Here is an 18,892-nt window from a genome sequence, read left to right on the forward strand (position 1 = left end):
TCTCTGTGCTGGTGGATTGCGCACCACTGCTTTTTTTTTGCACCATTGCCCTTTTTTCTGTCTTGCTTGCTCACATGCCACTGAAATTCTGATCTTGTACAATTCTTGCCATTTTCATGGTAGTGCCTAGTAGCCTTCTATTGAGTTATTCATAACTACCTGAAGTCATCCAACAGTGCTGCTTCGCTTATTCTGGGCCACGAAACAAATTAAGCAGAAGTGCCAACTCGCCTGATAAGGCTATCCAATTTGTTTCCTGTTTATTCAAGCTTCATGAAGTAACACATAGGTGGCATGGAAACCTATTACTAAACTAAGAAACAGCTGCATTGTGTGGCACCTGTGCTCTCTTGCAGTGCAAACATTATTATGGGCTCTCAGGTCAGAAATATGCCTGTCACACTTTTTTCCAGCTGCAGCCAACAAGGTGATGCCCTTCAATTACACGTGTTTCAAGTGTTGAATGTCTTAATATCGAGGAGGTCCGACTGGCCGATGGACACCGTTTTTCATTATGCGGACATAATTTTTCCTGGTAGCTCTGTCTGTATGGCAGTGTACTCATTTTCTACTAACAGCTAGCTAAGCACGTTACAAATGTGTAAAGAAGAGAGGAGGTGAGTAAGCCGTAGTTGTGGGTGAGTTGGTTCTGCATTATGATGGCCAGTACGTGACACAGGACAAAGTAGACAGCACTTGTTTGCATCATGTTGTCTCCTTCATCCCGTGTCAAGTGCTAGTGATCGTAATGAGCAAGAGACCAGCGATGGAAGGCAGCCCTACAGAAAGCTGGGCATGGCATGACACTGGGACATTAGTTGGTTGTGCAAAATGCATTTGAAGTTAGGCACGTCAACACTCCTGTTTACCTTCCTCCGTGTTCTGGGCTAACCATTTTAGTGTACAGTATTCCAAGATCTAATTTTTTCTTAGTTCCGATGGGCTCAACTATCACAAAGAGCTGAAATTCATACAGTGAAATCCTGTTGTGAAACATTTTACATGGAAGGGGTCCTTAGTTGTCTTAATCTGTGGTTATTGGTGCTTTTGTGGGAGCTATTAATATCCTAATATCTTGAACTGCACCTAGTTCAGCATCCATAGGATTGGCTATTTCATTAGCATGTCTTTTCTTCATACTTTCAAGCTCAACGATGGCTGGAGCTATCATATTTCATGTTCCTTTTGCTCTAAAACACCGCGAATACCCCCCCCCCCCCCCCCCCTTTGTACTTTTGTAATGTCACTTTCAACTACTGCATCAGCATTTGAAGATTAGTTGTCACAGCCTGATCACTGTTTCAATCCTGACTTTACTGTTATCCGTGTCATTCACATTGCTTGCTCCTAACCTTTTACTTATTCAAACCTCCTGCACCTGTTTACCTTCCCATGCACATAACTCATTCATGTGTATGCTACACGTATGTGTCTGTTTCAGTCGTATGCACCGAAGTGGAGTGGAGTCTTTGCTGGTTACATGCCCTGAGACAAATGACAAAAGCTGAAAACTATATGTACCTGTGATGCACTATTGTGCTGCTTGTGTACTACTGTATGACACACATGAAAAGTAGACATGGCTAAAATTAGTACTTCTTATAAGCTTGCTAATGCTTGCTCTTCCTCGAACGTGCCTTACATGCTGGCATTTGGGTGCTGAATCCTGCCTGACTGTTTTTTGCATGCTTTGCAACTTCAGAACCAGCATGGAAATGCTTCACCCACATGTCACCTTGAAACACGTTTGCAAAGCAGATTGTAAGCTTCTGACGCTTTTGTTTGATAAAAACAGTGAGAGCTTGTTAGCTAATGGGCCAAGTTCACATTAATGTTGTGGGCATTCACTATCAGTAGTTTTGCTTCTATAATAGTTTAGTCTCTGGCAGAAACAGAGTACGAGAATTGATATAAAAGTTATAGGAACGTGTAGAATGAGCATTAACGCAGGAACTCTTGACTGGAAAAATTAGTGAAGTAGATTTAGTTGCATGGTAGCAACATGCAGATGCCTACTGGTAGGATTGTACATTTCTGTGCGACTCCTTTCTCTTGACAGTGCCAGATTTCTGATGGAGCCTTCATCTCCATTTGTTTTTTCAGTACTGTTAGTGCATCCTTTATTCCATACTTCTGAGTAACAGAGTTGCTATATTTCTGTTGATTGTTGACATTGCGATGTTCATGCTTGCATCTTCAATGTTCTGACGACAGGCCATGGAGGACGGGCAGGGCAGGTACGGCCCCGAGTGCGACTGGTGGTCCCTGGGGGTGTGCATGTACGAGATGCTTTACGGCGAGACCCCCTTTTATGCTGAGAGTCTCGTCGAGACCTACGGCAAGATCATGAATCACAAGGTAGGTCTCACAAAGTTAGTGCGATGGGGTCAAGCATCTGCTACGCGAGGTACTTGCATAAACATTGGTCACTAGCATTAGTTGCTTAATTATGCGTATCTGTCTCTTAACTGCTTTAAAAAAAGAGAAGGAAGAGGAGGTTCATAATGCCTGTTGGGCCTGATTATCTACTTTCTTGCTATCAACATTACGAGATCAGTGTCATGGGGTTAGCATCACGTACTAAACATCACATGGTTATCATCACAGGGTCAAGTACTTGCCACAGGCGAGGCATACTACATAAATCCTTATCATTTGTGACATCATTATGTGCAAACAGCTTCAAAAATTAGAAGGTAAAGGACCTGCACATGCCTGTCAGGCCTGAATAACCACTGTCTTTCATTCAGTCCCCATCACAAAATCTGCATCATATCATTAGTGTCAAAGGGTCAAATATATTTACTGCAGGCAAGGCACACTGCATAAGCCTTGGCATAAATTCTCACATCATTGTGTGCATCTTAAAGAGCTTTAAAAGGATACGTACACAAAATCTGAAAATTTCACGAAAATGCTGAAAATGAATCCTCAGTGTGTGATTACACCGAAAAGAAGTAGCTCATTTTTGAGCCGATGGCTTTATTTTTGGCGTTTTTGTCAGCGCGCGCCTCGCCAACCAACACACGGGAGTTGGAAGGTGTGACTTCACGACACACTCGTCGGATAGCCAGCCGGCCGGTCGCGGTCATTTGAAGCGTGCCGACGCTGCCATCGCGAGCATGGATTCGAGTTCTGGTGCCTCTACCAGCGATGAGCACACTTCTGAAGACGAGGACCATTCCAACTTGGCAATAAATAGTACCGCTTACGGTTATGAGCCTTCCGCGTCAAGCGACGAAGAAGAGCAGGCGGCCGTGGAAGTGCCGGTCAGGTTTTCGCGAACCGTAGCGTGAAGGTTTTGCTCTGCACCAGACACTTGTGCAAGAATTATTTGTCATTTCCTCTGTAAACTTGCTTTTTCAAGAGCACACACAGGCGAGGCAGCTGCGGGGCGCTTTAGCACTGTGTGGATGACTGAATAGTAGTTTATGCCGTCGGTGTGAGCAACTGCTGTGAGGTATCAGTACCTCCGAGACTCTCATGTCCACTTCGCCAGCCGCCCGACAGATGGCAGCACCTCTCTGGCGTTCTCCCCAGTTTTTCCCGCTTTTAGCCTGTGGAGTAGCAGAGCTGTGTATGTGTCTGCCCCGCTGCCGTGTGGGACTGATCTCGTGAGTCGCACTCGCGCTCGTTAGCCTTTTATTGTTTTACTATGCTTTGCCAACATCTTTAAAGACATTACTGCCTTCGTGCCCAGCCTCGGGCATCTCGCCCCAGCCTCGCCCTCACACTGCTCAAGAATGCTGCAAGTGAACGAAAACAGTACTGACATCTTTTCGCCTCCTCTTTTCAAATGCGCCGCTGATCATTTCTGCCTTGTGTTTTTGTGAGAAGACTGATGGCACAGCATCAGGCTATAGGCGTTGCCTTTTGAGCGGCATGCCGAGGCTTTTCAGCACAGTCGGGCTGGTCACATAATCATCGTCGACGAAGTGGTCTGCGCAAATGAAGTCATTTTTTAGAGGTCTCCAAGCTGGGCGTGATGGCCGACAGGCAGGTATCCAAAGTTTACGTGCCTTCTTGTCTCTGGGAAACGTGTGCGACGGCGTGTCACGACCAACGATGCTGTTATAACAGCACTGTCTGGGCATTTTCTTCCGCCGCGACGAACATGTCAATACCGAGCGACGACTGTAGTAAGGAGCATGTAAGACGCACCACCTGCGTGGAGCGTTGACGGGGATAATGTTTCGGACGGACCACGTGCGAAGATCGCCGAAAGGGGTTAAACAAACGCTTCAAGGGACCGACACCCCCGGAAACACTGTGACGGGCTGTGGCCGACCTTCGCCGCGGGCGCGGGTGGGTGTTATGACGTCAAATTTCAGCTTCTGCCGGCGGCCGCTTGGAGGCAAGCTGCAACAGAAAATCACAACAAAAAAGATGTTTCTCGTTCTTTTTTTTTTCAAAGCAGCTTGTTGTATTCGTCATGTTCAACAGTTCAACTTTTGTTCCGACGCAAAAAACCACCCACCAACTTTTGTGTCTGTATCCCTTTAAGAAAGAAAAGGAGTTGAGTAAGGTCTCTTAGCCTTGAATATTGACTTTAATGCAGTCAGCTTCACAGGGTTAGTGTCACAGGGACAGCTGCAGGCAGGGTCATTACCTTAAGCCTTTTCATTGGTAATTTTATTAGGGGCACCTTAGACTCCTTCAATAATGAACAAGATTTGCGTAATCCTTATTATGCTTGAATAGCTAGTTTCTTGGCTTGCAGAGTGAGCATTGCACGGTTGGTGTCACGCAGTCAGCACTAAAGGATTAGTGTCACAGGGACATGTATTTGCCAAGGGCCAGTGCCATAAGCATATCATAGGTCACGTCATGACATGCATGTTAGACTGTTTCGAAAAGTAGAAGAGATAAACAGTTGCACAATGCCTGTCACTCTTGAATAATTACTTTCTTGTGGAAACCAAGAATGTGGCACAATGGATTCCACTGGACAAGCTAAATACATGTAGCCCACTTTTAATCATAACTCGCTAGTGCCTCGAGATAACAGCAAAAATTTAGCTACTGCCAGCTGTCGATCCCTTAATAATGCACACGGTCAGTTACTGTTGTGCAGGGAGTCACTGTAAATTTTAACATGTTGGAAACTTTGTGCCTTCTTTGTTCAAGACGCTACCCTGCAGTGAGTTTCAGAAAATTATGGCTCATATGAATATGAAGCTCCTGTAGCTTTCCCAGAATCTTTTGCTAAGGTTAGGTAATTACTAATGAGGCATCTTTTAGTACCAATACCCCAACATAGAAAATGAGGCATATCTGAAAAGCAAAATCTTTTTTCTTTTTTTTTTAAGGTTTTATGTAATGATAAATTCCAATGGCATGTACTCATGTACCTGTGTTCATGTATTCATACATGTATTTATGTAGATATGTAATAACGCTGAAGTATTGTCTTATTCACTTTTGTGGCCATTATTTGATAGTGTCAAAAGTGACCCAAGTATACAATGACCCAAGTTTCTTAGAAATGAAAACCACATCTAAGTTTCCTGATCATTTACCATACATAGAAGACATCTTCGCTTTACTTTTTGATGCGAAAGTGTTAAATGGCCCAGTGAGCGAAAAAGCCAGTGGCGCTGTAGCAGTGATATGGCACATAACTTCCCATTGGCTGCAAACACACAGTCACGAGTGCGCCTCGCGCGCTCGTGATGTTGGCTCACGCTTGCTGGCTTGAGCCTCGACGGAGCAGAGCAGGCAAAAGGGAACACGTGCTGCCGTCGTATTGGGTGAGGGCAGAGGGCATCGCCACGACGCGATTTCACTCTCACTCTCGGAAGCCTGTGTTATCCGAGCGTTACTTGTCCACGCAAGCTCTCGCATGCATTCTATATGTTCCTCGGTAAGGCCAAATCAAAATGTGCCAAGCATCTCGGCACGCTCACTTGCCTGCGAGGAGCTCATAACTCGAAAGACCGCTCAGCGGCGTTCAATTGGACAATAATGCTTTTGCATTCATAACTCATTAAAGTGCTTAGGTGAGCTCGGACTTTTTTTTTTTTTTTGATACAAGAAGTGCATTTCCTATGAAAAAATACACATGCCACGTCCCCTACCAGAGATATAAAAGCATTGGTTGGAATAAAGAATCGCTCTTTCTTGCCTGTAGTCTCCTATTTCCACTTCTTTCCACGTCCGTCCACTCAGGATGTTTGGTTATTGTGCCTACTCCCAGCTAGCCGTAGTGCGGCACAATACACCTTATGAAATTGAATGCTATAGTGGGACATATAGCCAACACAATACATCTTATGAAATTTATATTAGGACATATATATGAGTAAATTGATGGTCACACTTTTATATTTTCTTTGTCTTCAGAACTGCTTTGATTTTCCGGATGACCCTGGCTGCAATATTTCGGAGGACGCCAAGGACCTTATGAGGCGGTTGATCTGTAGTGCTGACTGTCGGCTTGGGCAGAATGGACTCCAGGACTTCAAGAGTCATTCGTGGTTCAGCGGTGTTGACTGGGACCACATACGAGAGAGTATGAATATTATTTTGACTACTCTAACTTCTCCATTGACAGTGTTGCATTCAACAATGCAGCTTAAAAAAAAAATATATATATATATATATATATAGAATGCATATTTCTGCACTGCCTTTGCCCAACACTTGTATGTGGGAGTTGTGAGAGAAAAATGTGGGGACTGCGCCTAGGTGCTACGGAGGAGGACACAGTTTGCTCTGTTCATCTCTAGCTGACGGCAATGCGCACTACGCAACAACCGGCCCTTAACGTCATCCAAATGAGATCGCAGCGGCCAGTACGGAGTACATAATGGGGAAGCATGCAAAGTAACAAATTCGCAGTAACATTTCATTATTCATTGGTCTGCGGCTGCTAAAGTGGCATCTACCTGAGCCCCCACACCCGTGCCTTGCGCAGCGTCGCTTCGCTCCCCTTGGCAGCAATCCTATGCATCAGGCCTGCTGGTGAAGCATAGCTAAATAACAACTACTGCAGGTGTGAAAGGGGAAATGATATAATAGTGCAGATTGAAAAGAAAGGGGGGAAAGAGAAAAACGAAATCCATCAAACGCTTATTCAAACTGCGGACCTCTCAATCACGAGTGCAGTGGTGGGAACGCTATGCCACAAACGACGAACAAAGCGAGAGCGTATTCTGGAGTGTTTATCAGCGACAGCGTTGTGTAACTCAACTAGGGTTAAAGTGGGTAAACGTGTCCTCCCTCCATAGTACGTAGGAACAGTCCCCACATATTTCTATGCAACTCATGCATGCATATGCTGGTCAGGAAAACACAGCGTATGTCTCGCATGTCTTCTCTGTTTACAAAACAGAAACACACATAAAACAGCATTCAAATCTTTGTAAAAGCAATTCGCCACCATTATCAGCTCAAAGCAAAGCTCCGAAAGTGCTCTTTTATTGTATGTTCAATCACTGCTGCTCTCTGTTGGAGTGCTGCGTGACTTCACAGACTGCTATGCTGTGAAGCCGTACCTGGAGGCAAAATTTGTGGCTGATTGTAAACCCATGTACAACTTAATTTATCTTTGGGCTATGAGCGGCAAAGTGCAATAATTTATGTTCTAATACATTGTGAGAATGAGTAGATGGAGCAATACGAATTAATGTGTGAAAAGTTTGCACATAATGACATTATTCATCTCCTCTTTGTGCTACTTAAGAATAAAAGTGTCATGGTTGAATACATTGCTTATTTGCGGCATGCTGTAACTGTGAATTGTTTTGCATCCAAGCATTTTCGTGTTGTATTCAACGTATTCCTTCGTGCTCCGTAAAGAAGGATAATTCACGTTGTTGCAAAAAATACTTACCATCACCCTTTTGCTTAACTTTCTATGGTTTTATGCAATACTAGTATGAGCGACCACTAACTACCATATTTACTCGATTGTAACGCGACTGAGATTATAACACGAGGGTGACTTTTCATTGCGTCCATCAAGAAAGAATAAAACCATGAAAATAATGCGCAGGGTGACTTTGTTGCGTCCACCAAAAAAAGAAAAAGAAAGGAAACCGCTAAACTAACGCGAAACCACCGGGTGCATGAAAAAGTAGCACCCGAAAGGCAAAGCATCATTTGTGATAGCAAATTAGAGAGCTATACGGAGTAAGGATAGTAGTTTTATTGGCTGCATAAACTTGGACACATTCGCTTACTAACTGAATTAACAAGCCTGGTGTCAGCGCGCACAAGCAAACATGACTAGATCACACTTGATGACAGCAGATAACCACTGTCAAAACGCTGGCGGGAGGAAGCGTGGCGACAGCAGCGAGCGAAGGTTCGTGCGGTCTATTGCTTTAACGGAAACTGAGCAGCGAAAGCACAGTGCATACAAAGGTCAAAGCCGTGTGGAGATCGCTTTCAAGATACGGTGCGCGCGACAGCCCGCAGTCGTGCAAAGTACAACTACGCGGAGCAGAAGCCAAACCCCTTTCTATCCCGTGCTGCCTTCCTGCTTTCCTCCTTTTTCGTGGGTGATTGAGTCGCCAGTTCCCCTAGCACTCGGTCGCGAGATACGCATTTGGTGCCGCAGCTAAACGTTGCCTCCCCTCCCTCCTCCCATTCCCCCACGGCCTTTCGCGCGATGGAGACGTTGCGTTTGCTCTCCGCCCTGCGTTCGCTCTCCGTGAAAGCGCGCGTCCCTCGTGCGCTTTCACTCACACATTTCACTTGTTGATTCGAATTGGGTGCATCATTGCACTTTTTAGACAACTTGAATTTCGGTATTCGATTGTAACACGAGGATTGACTTCAGGTAGCAAAAATCTGGAAAAAAGCTCGTGTTACAATCGAGTAAATACGGTATTTAGAACCTTTAGCATGATAGACAGTGTGAAAATTGACTGCAAGTGGGCAGTAGGGAATGCAACTACAAAGATAAAATAGCGAAGAAGTATGCAGTAGGACACAGTAAGCCACATATGGCCACGGGAATGAGTTTGGGATATTGCACTGGTTTGAGTGGATCATTAAAGGAGTTGAAGCAGCAATGGGGAATTATTGGTGAAGCATGCAGCGAAACGAAAACTTTGAAACGGAGCAATGGAGTTTCACAAGCTTTGCCAACAGTTTGTGCAAGTTTAAACAAGAATTTTCGGAAAAAAGTCAATATATGCAGTTTGATAGCATTAAGTAACAGCGAAGTTTCAACAGTGCAATGCATTATTTTGGGGAAAAAACACAATTTAAAATTTTCTTGTCTTGAAGAGAGTGCTTACAGCGATAGGATCAATTCTGGGACCTCCTTCTGTATGGGTGTACCATTTAATTAATGAACTTCAACTTTGGCTGCAGGTCGGGCGCCCTACATTCCGGAGGTCAGCAGTCCCACGGACACCTCCAACTTCGATGTGGATGATGCTGACCTCAAGCAACCAGTGAGGATGTTTATCATGTCCTTTTGTTTAGAGCAAAGCAGACCACTTCTATTTTTCAATTGACCATTTTATGTAGTGCCAAGTCTGCATTTATATGTTTGTACAGTTAGATACTGTATAGACTCGTGTTATAGTCACGCCTTCATTATTGAGATTTTGTGCTAGAAGTAAAGATGTGGCTACTGCAAAGATAAAATGGTCATGTTTTCTTCCCTTTTTTTAATCTTTAATGCTCGAGTTCATTGCTAGAAAAGGCCACGAAATTTTTCATATAATACTTTTTTTTTTAATTTGATATTTTTTTCAAGCAATGTTCTAATTAAATATAACACACTTGAACCCATTTATAAAGAAAGCGATAGTTGTTCAAAAAGTGGCCATTAGTTCATTCTAGGTGGAGTTACCCTTCAAAAGAAGCAAAATTTAATGACACTGAAGCTACCGTTGGCAGCTATGATTAGGCACCACTTTGTCTGAAAATTGGATTTTCAATATCTCCATTTTTAATACTTGCACCTTACCACTCTTAGCCGGAATTTTTGTTAAAAAATAATGAAAAAAAACTTAGTACAGGTCCAACGTTGCACTTTGAAACCGCCTCCTAATTCTGATCACCTGTCATTTCGAAACTGTGAGGGCACCCATCTCCATTTGGTTTCTTTGGGAGTTTGTGACATATTGTACTATCGGTGAGACTTGATTGGGCTCTAGATACGAGAGCAAAGTGTTCTAGTTGGATAGAAGCACTAGGTAGTGCGGCATGCCACTATATATTGCAAACGTTCGGACAGTATGGCTGCACATCAGCCACACAATGTTGAATGTGCTGAGAGGCGTTAAGTTACATTTTCTGTGTTGCTTTGGCCAAAAAAGAACAAAGTTCGAACAGTACAATGTCAGCACGATCCATTCTCGGCAACTAACAACAACATAAATGAAGTGTTGCCGAACCATTATCTCCCGATAGCAGCATGGTAGCAGCAAAGCCTCTGTATCATACTGCCCCTGGAGGCACCTGGAAAGCAAGTGACATTCCTCGTGGCTTTTGAAAGATGCACTTGGCGCTCACTCACTCATCTTGAAGCTTGTATTCTCGTCGTGGTTGGACTGGAGTGGGAGTGTGCACTGTTGCATGCCCAGTACGGTTGCGCAGTCATGCTTCGTAACTTTAATGTGCCATAGTATTACAACAAACACTTCGAGTCAAACCATAACTTGTTTGTTGTAACAATACGGCATTAAAAAAAAAACATTCATTAAATGCGGACACAGTTTCATTAGGTAGTCTAGGAAATCATAAATGCACAGAAAGTTGGTCATCGTGACTGATGGATAGTTATATTTCAGATCGTTATAAGTGTATTGGATTGTATTAATCATATGGTTTGTTCCTTGCATTCAGTGTAAAAATTTAGTAAGATGTCAGAATAGAGTTTTTTGTCAAAGTACATATAAGCCTGCAATACTATTCTCTACACTCATGACAGTGAAACAAATGTAGACTACAAAATAATACGGATTAGTGCACAAAGCAGCAGTTATCAGACATGCGTGACTCGTTAAAGCAGAACACAGCAAAGTGCACCATGAACTACCGCGTTTACTCGTATAATTAATGCACCCCTGATTGGTAACGAAAAATCTGAATTTTTTTTTTCCTCTCGCAGATTGAATGCACTCCCAACTTTGTTGCTGTGCAGTGTCACGATCGAATGGCCGTGCTGTAGTTTTTCGCAGAGACTAGGATCTTTTACTCTCACACGTGTGTTTAAAGCAAGTGCCCTTAATCTCGATGCCTGTCAATGGCAATGCCATGACGAGAGAACACTGGCAGGAAGCATGCGGTAAGAACAGGCTGTGCATTCTCACGGTCACTTGGGACCTGACGGAAGGAGTGACCGCGATAACGCTCGGCCTGTTCTTAATCGCATGCTTGCTGCCAATGCTGGCGCAAAGGCACCTTGCAGACTCGAGAGAGAAAGAAAAACGGCAGCTGGCTCTCTGCAACTGTACTTAAGGCAGTTTACGGACTTTAACTTGAAGGAGAGAGTGTGCTTGCGATGCGCTGCATGTCGCGGCACACGGGAGAGTCCAAGTGAAGGAGGGCCGGCGGGCACATGGTCGGCATAATCTGTTGCTCACTTTTCTGCCTGTGTTTGGTTACGCTTTACGATAGGCCCAATGTCGAGTTATACGCCTGCTACAGGACAGAGTTCATCTGCTCACAGAACAAAAATGCTGATCAGACACCAATAACTTTGACATGCCGATGAGCAGGACGGTCGAGCAAAAGAGACGCACACAGCGTGCTTGTCAAAAGATCAGGTGCCGAAAAACAGAGCTTCAATGGGATGCTTGTGATAACGGCAGACCGCCGGAAGCTGCTGCGAGGACTAACTGTTGAGGAACCACAATGTGGATGAAGCGGCCAGCGACCTTGATGACAGGTCTGATGGTTTCGATGCAGAGCGAATAAAAATTCTGTTACAGTTTCAAATAGTATACTGCAGAGATAAGTTATGCATTTTTCAAATAATTACCATCTTAATTTTAAATTTTTGCTGTTTCGAAAAAGTTCTCATTATATTTATCCCGCATAATAAACGCACCCCCCAACTTTGCTTCGGCTTTTTGGGAAAAAAAAGTGCGTTCATTACGTGAGTATATACGGTAGTAGTACACATCTCTGGCAGTATCGGTGCCAACTGACAGAATCAGCACAACTTGAGGTTTGGAATTAAAAGCTTAATCCTTTAATGACGAGACATATAAAAATTCTGAAAATTTTTGTTTTCTATCTAAATCCAGTAAACACATCAAGAATAAGCATAATCAATAAAAATAAAAAATATTTTGTGGAAATTTTTTCAGCAATAGGGGGAAAACCTCAGGCAGGAAACTGGAAGTGGGCTTCACCCCAAGCCACCTGAGGCTTCGTTTTTAATTTGTATAGACAGCTCTCATCATATGTGAACCATAGGTATATACATTTCATTTGCTTTACGTCACGTGTGACACCAGCGCAGTTGGATATTTTGCATCGGCCTGTCTCCTCTGACCTTGCTTTCGAAAGACAGTGAGTGCCAAACTTCTTCTCCTCGTCCGTGTTCCTGCTCTAAACCAACAAATGACGCTTGCTGCCTGTCATTCAATGTTGGTCAAACAAATTTAGCCGGAAACTTCGTACTCAATACTGAAACTCGGCAAGAAAAACAATTTTTTTTCTGGTATTTTGCCTGTAGGCAACACTCCTCAATAAAGGGTTAAGCTAAAGATGAAAGGAGTCTTCGTCCAAACTGCCCAGAATGTTGAAATATAAACTCATTTAGTCATTTCTATTTCATCATACAAGTAACTTGCTTTGCCTATGATGCTTAACCCTTCGCGGTCATGTGTCAGGCCTTCCCTGCACATGAATACAGTAGACTTCCGTTAATTCAATTTTTCCAATCCCAATCAGAGATCCCAATCCCAATCCCAATTAGATACCAATCAAAGGTTCCCGTCAGTGCCCATGCATTTCTGTGGGCCCCAACGGTTTGTTATTTCCATCCAAAAATTGGCCTTCGCTTGATAATTCCAACTTGACCAGTCAGCATGCATGCGCATGACCCCTGTGGTGACCATCAATAGTGACCCCTCTAGTGGCAGTGTCGGTCTTGGCAAAGCTTAGGGGACAGTGAATTATCTTCCGTCCAAAACGCCTATTTTCATCCTACCCTCGGAGGATTTTCAAGCAATAACTGTAGCTCACAATGTCTGATTACCGTACTTCTATTTACCGGATTAAAATGCATGCCTTATTTCGTTTTGTTCAAGAAAATTGGGCAGCAAATTGCTTGCGCGGTGAAATTGGACACGAAACCAAAACTGACTTCGTGGCGTTCATATGCTTTACCGTATAACACGGGTGTGTTATGCGCCAACAACTTGACACATGCTTTTGTGTGCGCTGATGTTTTTCTTTGCGTTTGTTGCAGCAGTTTACAGGAACTTCTTGAATTATTGATACATAATTGCATTTCATAGCAACTGTGGGAAACACTTCTTCAGCGGCACACTTGAAGGATTTCATACATATTTTTCACTCCCAAAGGCATCGAAAGGATGGAACCATTTTCTGCACGTGGCATTTTACGTAAGACTAACATCCGTTTAGTGAATGCAAAAGGTGATTTTAGGGCCGAGGAGGAATATATTTTGCCTTCAAAGATCCAACAAATGTGTTCTGATGCAAGCATTGAAGAAAGCAATTTTCATTACTCCAGGGAAAATGGTTTGTGTTGTGATCACTTAAAACATGATGCTGACTGTGCACAAGTGACAAGTGACTGTGACAGTGCACAAGTCGCTCAGGAATAAAAATAGTTTCCAGAGTAAAGTGCCTACTGGGTATCTGTTCACATATGAGTGCTGTTACTGCGCAGCATCCAAAATGTTTGAAAGTTTCTGACTGGAACAACAGCGAAGTGGTCAATGGTTGTGATGACCGCAAAGTCTTAATGCTTGCACACTTTTCAGCTCCTTGCACATAAGCAGTAGATTATCAGACTGGTAAAGATTATAAGAAATGTTCCAGTTTAATGAACAGAATGTGTTCTTCTCTTTCCTTTTCTTCTTTTTCCTCTAGTATTTCCCTGTAATGCCGTTCGGTCTGAGTCACGGAAGTGTGTTCAGTCGATTCGGTCGAAGGCTGGTAAGGTGATTCTTTGTGGGCCTGACGAATACAGACTTACTTTCTGTCTTCCACCTGCAACTGTAACATTTTAATAGTGTCTGAAAGTGATTTGCTTTTACCATCTGACACTGTATCGCTAACATATTTAACCCCTTAAGTGTTTTATTATTTTGGACCAAAAGTGACCTTATTATGATTTTTTTATTTTATGGCTTAATTTCAAACTTCACTCCATCAAAAACCTTTCTAAAGCTTTTTCTACCAATTTGATTCATGTTTTAAGCATGAAAACCTCACTTTACCTCTTCTCTATGCAATCTCTATGCACTTGTCATTGCCACAAACGGTACAGTTTGAAACGAGGAAAAATGCTTTATTTTACCCCGTTTCAAAATCACCTATTCTGTGAAGTAAAGTTCTTTACTGAAGAAAGTTTTTCGTCCATTCTAGCACTTCTAAGGCAGGTCACGAATTATGTGAAACTTCATGAAGCATGGAATGGAAGTGTTGCCGCAGGGCTCACACCAGATTGTTCCAAATGTGCCAAATGGCGCAATAGACACGCAATTCCAAAAATGCGGTCTTTGAGCACCGACAAAGACGCTGCCATCTATGTAGTAGAAGGCATAGATAATAGATGCGCCCTTCTAGCGTTGAAAAAATGGGCGCAACCTGTGTTGCGGAACATGAAGACTGGATCAACACAGCCTTCAAAGCGCTGAAAAAGTGCTGACATCTATGTAGTAAAACAAAAAAAAAGAGTGAAATAACCATAAATTTCAAGTGCTGGCACTGCAGTCGTCTATGTGGTCTACAAGAAAAACTAAGTGGACTTGCCGAGTTCGTCCAAATCACTTTGAAAACGGGATTACTGCTGTTGACGAGCTGAGTTCGTCCAAAGCAAAATGACCCACGATCGCGTTGACAAGCTGAGCTGGTCTGAAACACTTAAGGGGTTAACAGAAGGCTACTTCATTCAGCTAACTTATGACAAGCCTGCACTTGAGTTTTGTGTTGAGTAGTTTTTGCATCTTACTGGAAACTAATGGGGTTTGTGTTCTGCATTGATAGAGTTTACTTGTTCAGATATTTATAAATGTCTAGTGATGAAGGCAGTGCATCATTTGAGTGGATTCTTGAGGAACCTGAAGCTTTTCCTTAAATGTGAGCAAGCATGAATACTGAAGTTATGTGTCAAGGCGGGGTGTTGTGTGTTGGGACAATAAGAAAGGGAACAATAAAAATGTAAAGAAAGTCTCATCAAATGGAATATAAAAAAAAAAACGGAAAACCGGGAAACACCAAAATTAGATTTATGAATTACTTATGAGATGAGGAATGCCCGTTTTTGTGTCCAGATAAACAAGATAGATGCCTTATATAGAGGCATGGGTTGAGAGCTTACTCTTTGTGATAACCAATTCTAGTATAGCAATGAGCACTCGAAATCATAAGTGTGACAGGATTATGGCTTGGAAACAAGAATTGGTTTATGTCATTGTAAATTTCCGCCTCTGTCTCCCAAGTCTCGAAGGCTTAAAAAAACATGTTGGGATGGCTGCTACAAAACATGATTCTCTAGTTTGATAACCCTTTGGTAAAACTGCCTGTGAAGTGTAGAGTTGCCCTTGTCGTAGCCTAACCTTGCATGCTCTAAAATTGGGAGCTTCCATTCCTGGAATGTGACATGTTACGTGCACTCCGCAGGAGTCGGGACCACCGAGCACCAACGCAGTGTTCTCCGGGCTGCACCTGCCCTTTGTGGGCTTTACATACACATTAGGAAGCCGCCTGGCTAGTGGAGCGGGCGAGTCAGCGGTGGACGGCGTTGCTACCCATTCGGGTGACCAGAGCCACCTGTCATGTGAGAAGAGAATTCGAGCCTTAGAGAGGGAGAATGCCGAGCTGGGCCAGCGCCTGGCGAGTGAGTGACACCTTCCCGTGAATAGTACTGTATGAGTATTGAATGAAATGCTGCTTGCAATGGGACATCAAGCAGACGATGAAATCATCTGCTTTATGTTTTTCAACTGCTTTATTAGAGTGTAGTTGATTGGGGGAGTGGGTCCAATGCAGGCTCCCCGCTGAAGCTTTTTTTTATTGAAAACTTGGTGGCGCCACCACCGCTTTCTCTTGAATAAGCGACCCCGTGCGCCGGCCGGACGCTTGTCGCGTTGGAGACCCTACTACAGTGCCCTTCTAGGGCACTGTAACCCTACTGTAGCTGCATGAAGCTTTGATAGGCGCGTCACTATGCTGCATCTAGTTTAGATACTCGATAAAGCAACACTGATATTATTCCACACCGATCTGTTATAAATAAAATGTAAAAAGAGCGGCGGAAAAAATGCAAACAATGCAACAACGACGGTGCGTCGAACAGATGACAGCTACTCAGCCCGTGAGCGCGCCTCACCCAATGGGCGCTGCCGAAACAGCTGGAGCCAACGTTTATTGGCTGGAGCTTCAGTATAAGGCGACGGCAGTGCCGCCACAATTTCAACGTTTTTTGTTTCACCCTCGGTGCTTGCCAAGGCGTCCGCTGGAACCACTCCCACATTCTAGTGCACTCTAGCTTTAACGTATGTACTCGTGTAATGGCCGCTGTTTTTTTTTTTTTCTCTCCGAGATTTGGGGTGAAAATAGGGGGTGCGGCCATTACACTGAGAAAATGACGACATATTTTTTTTCCGTAAATATTTTCGATGGTGCTTTCCTTTATTGAACTACAGTACTGGCTTGTACTGGTTCTGGTTATTCTTGGCTAGTCCTGTAGTGGCGTCACCTGCCTGCTGTAATAAATGCTGACACCCCACAGACCAGCGACAGCAGCGTCTCGAAGGCAGCCGCTAAATCTCGGAGGCTGTGCTTTTACTGCCTGGAGGTGCCGAAAACTTGGCACGGCTGCCTTGTTTTGCCACCGATTAAAAAAAAAAAACAAAAAAAAAGATTCGGAATTCTCGCACCAAACAACAGATAACTCTGCCATCCTTCTCAAAAGTCGAGGGTGCAGCTTAAAAAACGGGTATTTTTTAAATATAACTTTTGGGGATTTTTTTTACAAAGTTCTGAAAGCGGCTTTGACACGGGTGCAGCCTTTACAAGAATATACACGGTGTGTACTTAAAAGAAATGTGTTTGGTGAGTTGGTTCATTATACTCAAAAGACCAAAAGAAAGAAAAAAAAAAAAAAAAAATGACACTGACCAGAAAGATGAGCACTTGTACTGTTTTCTGTCTTGTCGGTCTCTTTCACGTTTGTGCTGGTGTGAACAGATGGACAAGACATGAAGCACATGACTAACATGAGTGCTTGTATTTGTTGTCTGCTTTGTATCCTGGTGTAGTACATGAAGCAGATATAAAACATGCGTACTAGTGTTTGTCATCTCCTTCATGTCCTGTTGTTTAAATAAGGAAGAAAAAAAAAATGTTCACAACAGGACACAAAGCAGACAACCAGCATGAGTGCTCATGTTTGTCATTTCGTTTAGATTCTGGGGTATGACCAACAAAACAAACAGTGCTTGCAACAGGACATGAAGCAGACAGCACTTGTTTTTGTCACCTCCTTCATGTCTTGTTCTTTAAATAATGAAGAGAAAGACGATGTTCACAACAAGACATGGAAGCATATGGCAAATTCGAGCTCTCCTATTTGCCCTTTGTTTGTGTCCTGTTGTAATGACTGTTTCTTTCATTACCGAAGTATGCGCTGACCAACCCAAATTAGTTTTTTTTTAAGTACACTATAATTTATGTATAAGGCCTTTTTTGTGATCTTTTAAACCTCTTTCATGGTAGCACATCGTGGTTCTTTGTTCACACACTTTAAAATGTTCTTTATGTAATGATCGATTTTTCGGACATGCCTGATAATTAGAACACCTTCGTGGCACCGCCACGTACCCTATAGAGTCAATGTATAAGGACGTCTGAAATTTTGGAAGTGGACACCCTTCGGTTTCCGATTTTCCTGACTTTTTGCCAAGGTTCGAAATGGCATTAATCAAAGCCACCACCACTGCCATTTTGATTATCCCGTGGGCTCAAACCAGCACTCTTGCACACCGGTCTGCTGGCAGCCATAGCCACGGCGGCAACGCTAGGCCTAGCTGCTTTGACCTTCGCTGCCAAGCCTCCTGCTGTTCGGTGCCTTATTCTTTATTGAAAGGATTCGCCACTGTCAGCAATGGCGCCGACGCTGCCTTTGTCATCTTCGCCGATGACTTCGAAGTGCAAAAGCGCTGCAAGGGTCAAGCGTTACATAATGCCGGTTGCCTCTGAAAGTCCGAAAAATCGGATGTTGACTGTATTCACAGTAGATTCAAATGTGTGCAGTATTTTATGTGCCAGCCTTTTGCGTGGCAATGTCTGTATTGCCTGTGCCGAGCACCTTCTGGTCCTTGCACACTTGTTTTCTTTTTCTTTTTGCCTTTTAGGTGATCTCAAAAGAGGACTGCCAAATTCAAACAGTGAAGTGTTACAAAGGACATCATCAACAGATGGGGAGGTCCGTAGGCTTCAGGATGAAGTCAACACCTTCAAGAAAAGGAATGCAGGTGAGTTCTCTCGCAGTTAAATTTCTTGCTGGGATGAACAAGTGATTTTAAGCTGTTTTACTTATAGCTGTGCATTTACACGTTTTACTGCTTACCACAGTGGTTATGTTGAGTGACCAAACATGTTAGTGTTGGTATAAAGTTTCTAGTGCTCATACTGAAACACCATGAAGCATATACGAAGAATAAGACATATTTGGGAGTAAAACCTGTCATTAATTAGCTAATGGATTAATGAACAAACT

General features: G+C 43.3%; 1 protein-coding gene across 5 annotated transcripts in view; it reads left to right on the forward strand.

Moving 5' to 3' along the window:
- LOC119457481 (serine/threonine-protein kinase MRCK alpha) overlaps positions 1-18,892 on the forward strand; it is a 222,498-nt gene that overhangs the window by 107,057 nt on the left and 96,549 nt on the right. For all 5 annotated transcript variants that reach the window (XM_037719064.2, XM_049670117.1, XM_049670119.1 and 2 more), the window contains exons 7-11: positions 2,215-2,358; positions 6,343-6,511; positions 9,325-9,407; positions 15,793-16,009; positions 18,528-18,647. In XM_037719064.2, the coding sequence (XP_037574992.1) occupies positions 2,215-2,358; positions 6,343-6,511; positions 9,325-9,407; positions 15,793-16,009; positions 18,528-18,647 (733 nt within the window). The remainder of the gene's footprint in view (positions 1-2,214; positions 2,359-6,342; positions 6,512-9,324; positions 9,408-15,792; positions 16,010-18,527; positions 18,648-18,892) is intronic.

Source organism: Dermacentor silvarum, chromosome 7 (assembly GCF_013339745.2).
Source record: "Dermacentor silvarum isolate Dsil-2018 chromosome 7, BIME_Dsil_1.4, whole genome shotgun sequence".
In the NCBI taxonomy this organism is placed as follows: domain Eukaryota; kingdom Metazoa; phylum Arthropoda; class Arachnida; order Ixodida; family Ixodidae; genus Dermacentor; species Dermacentor silvarum.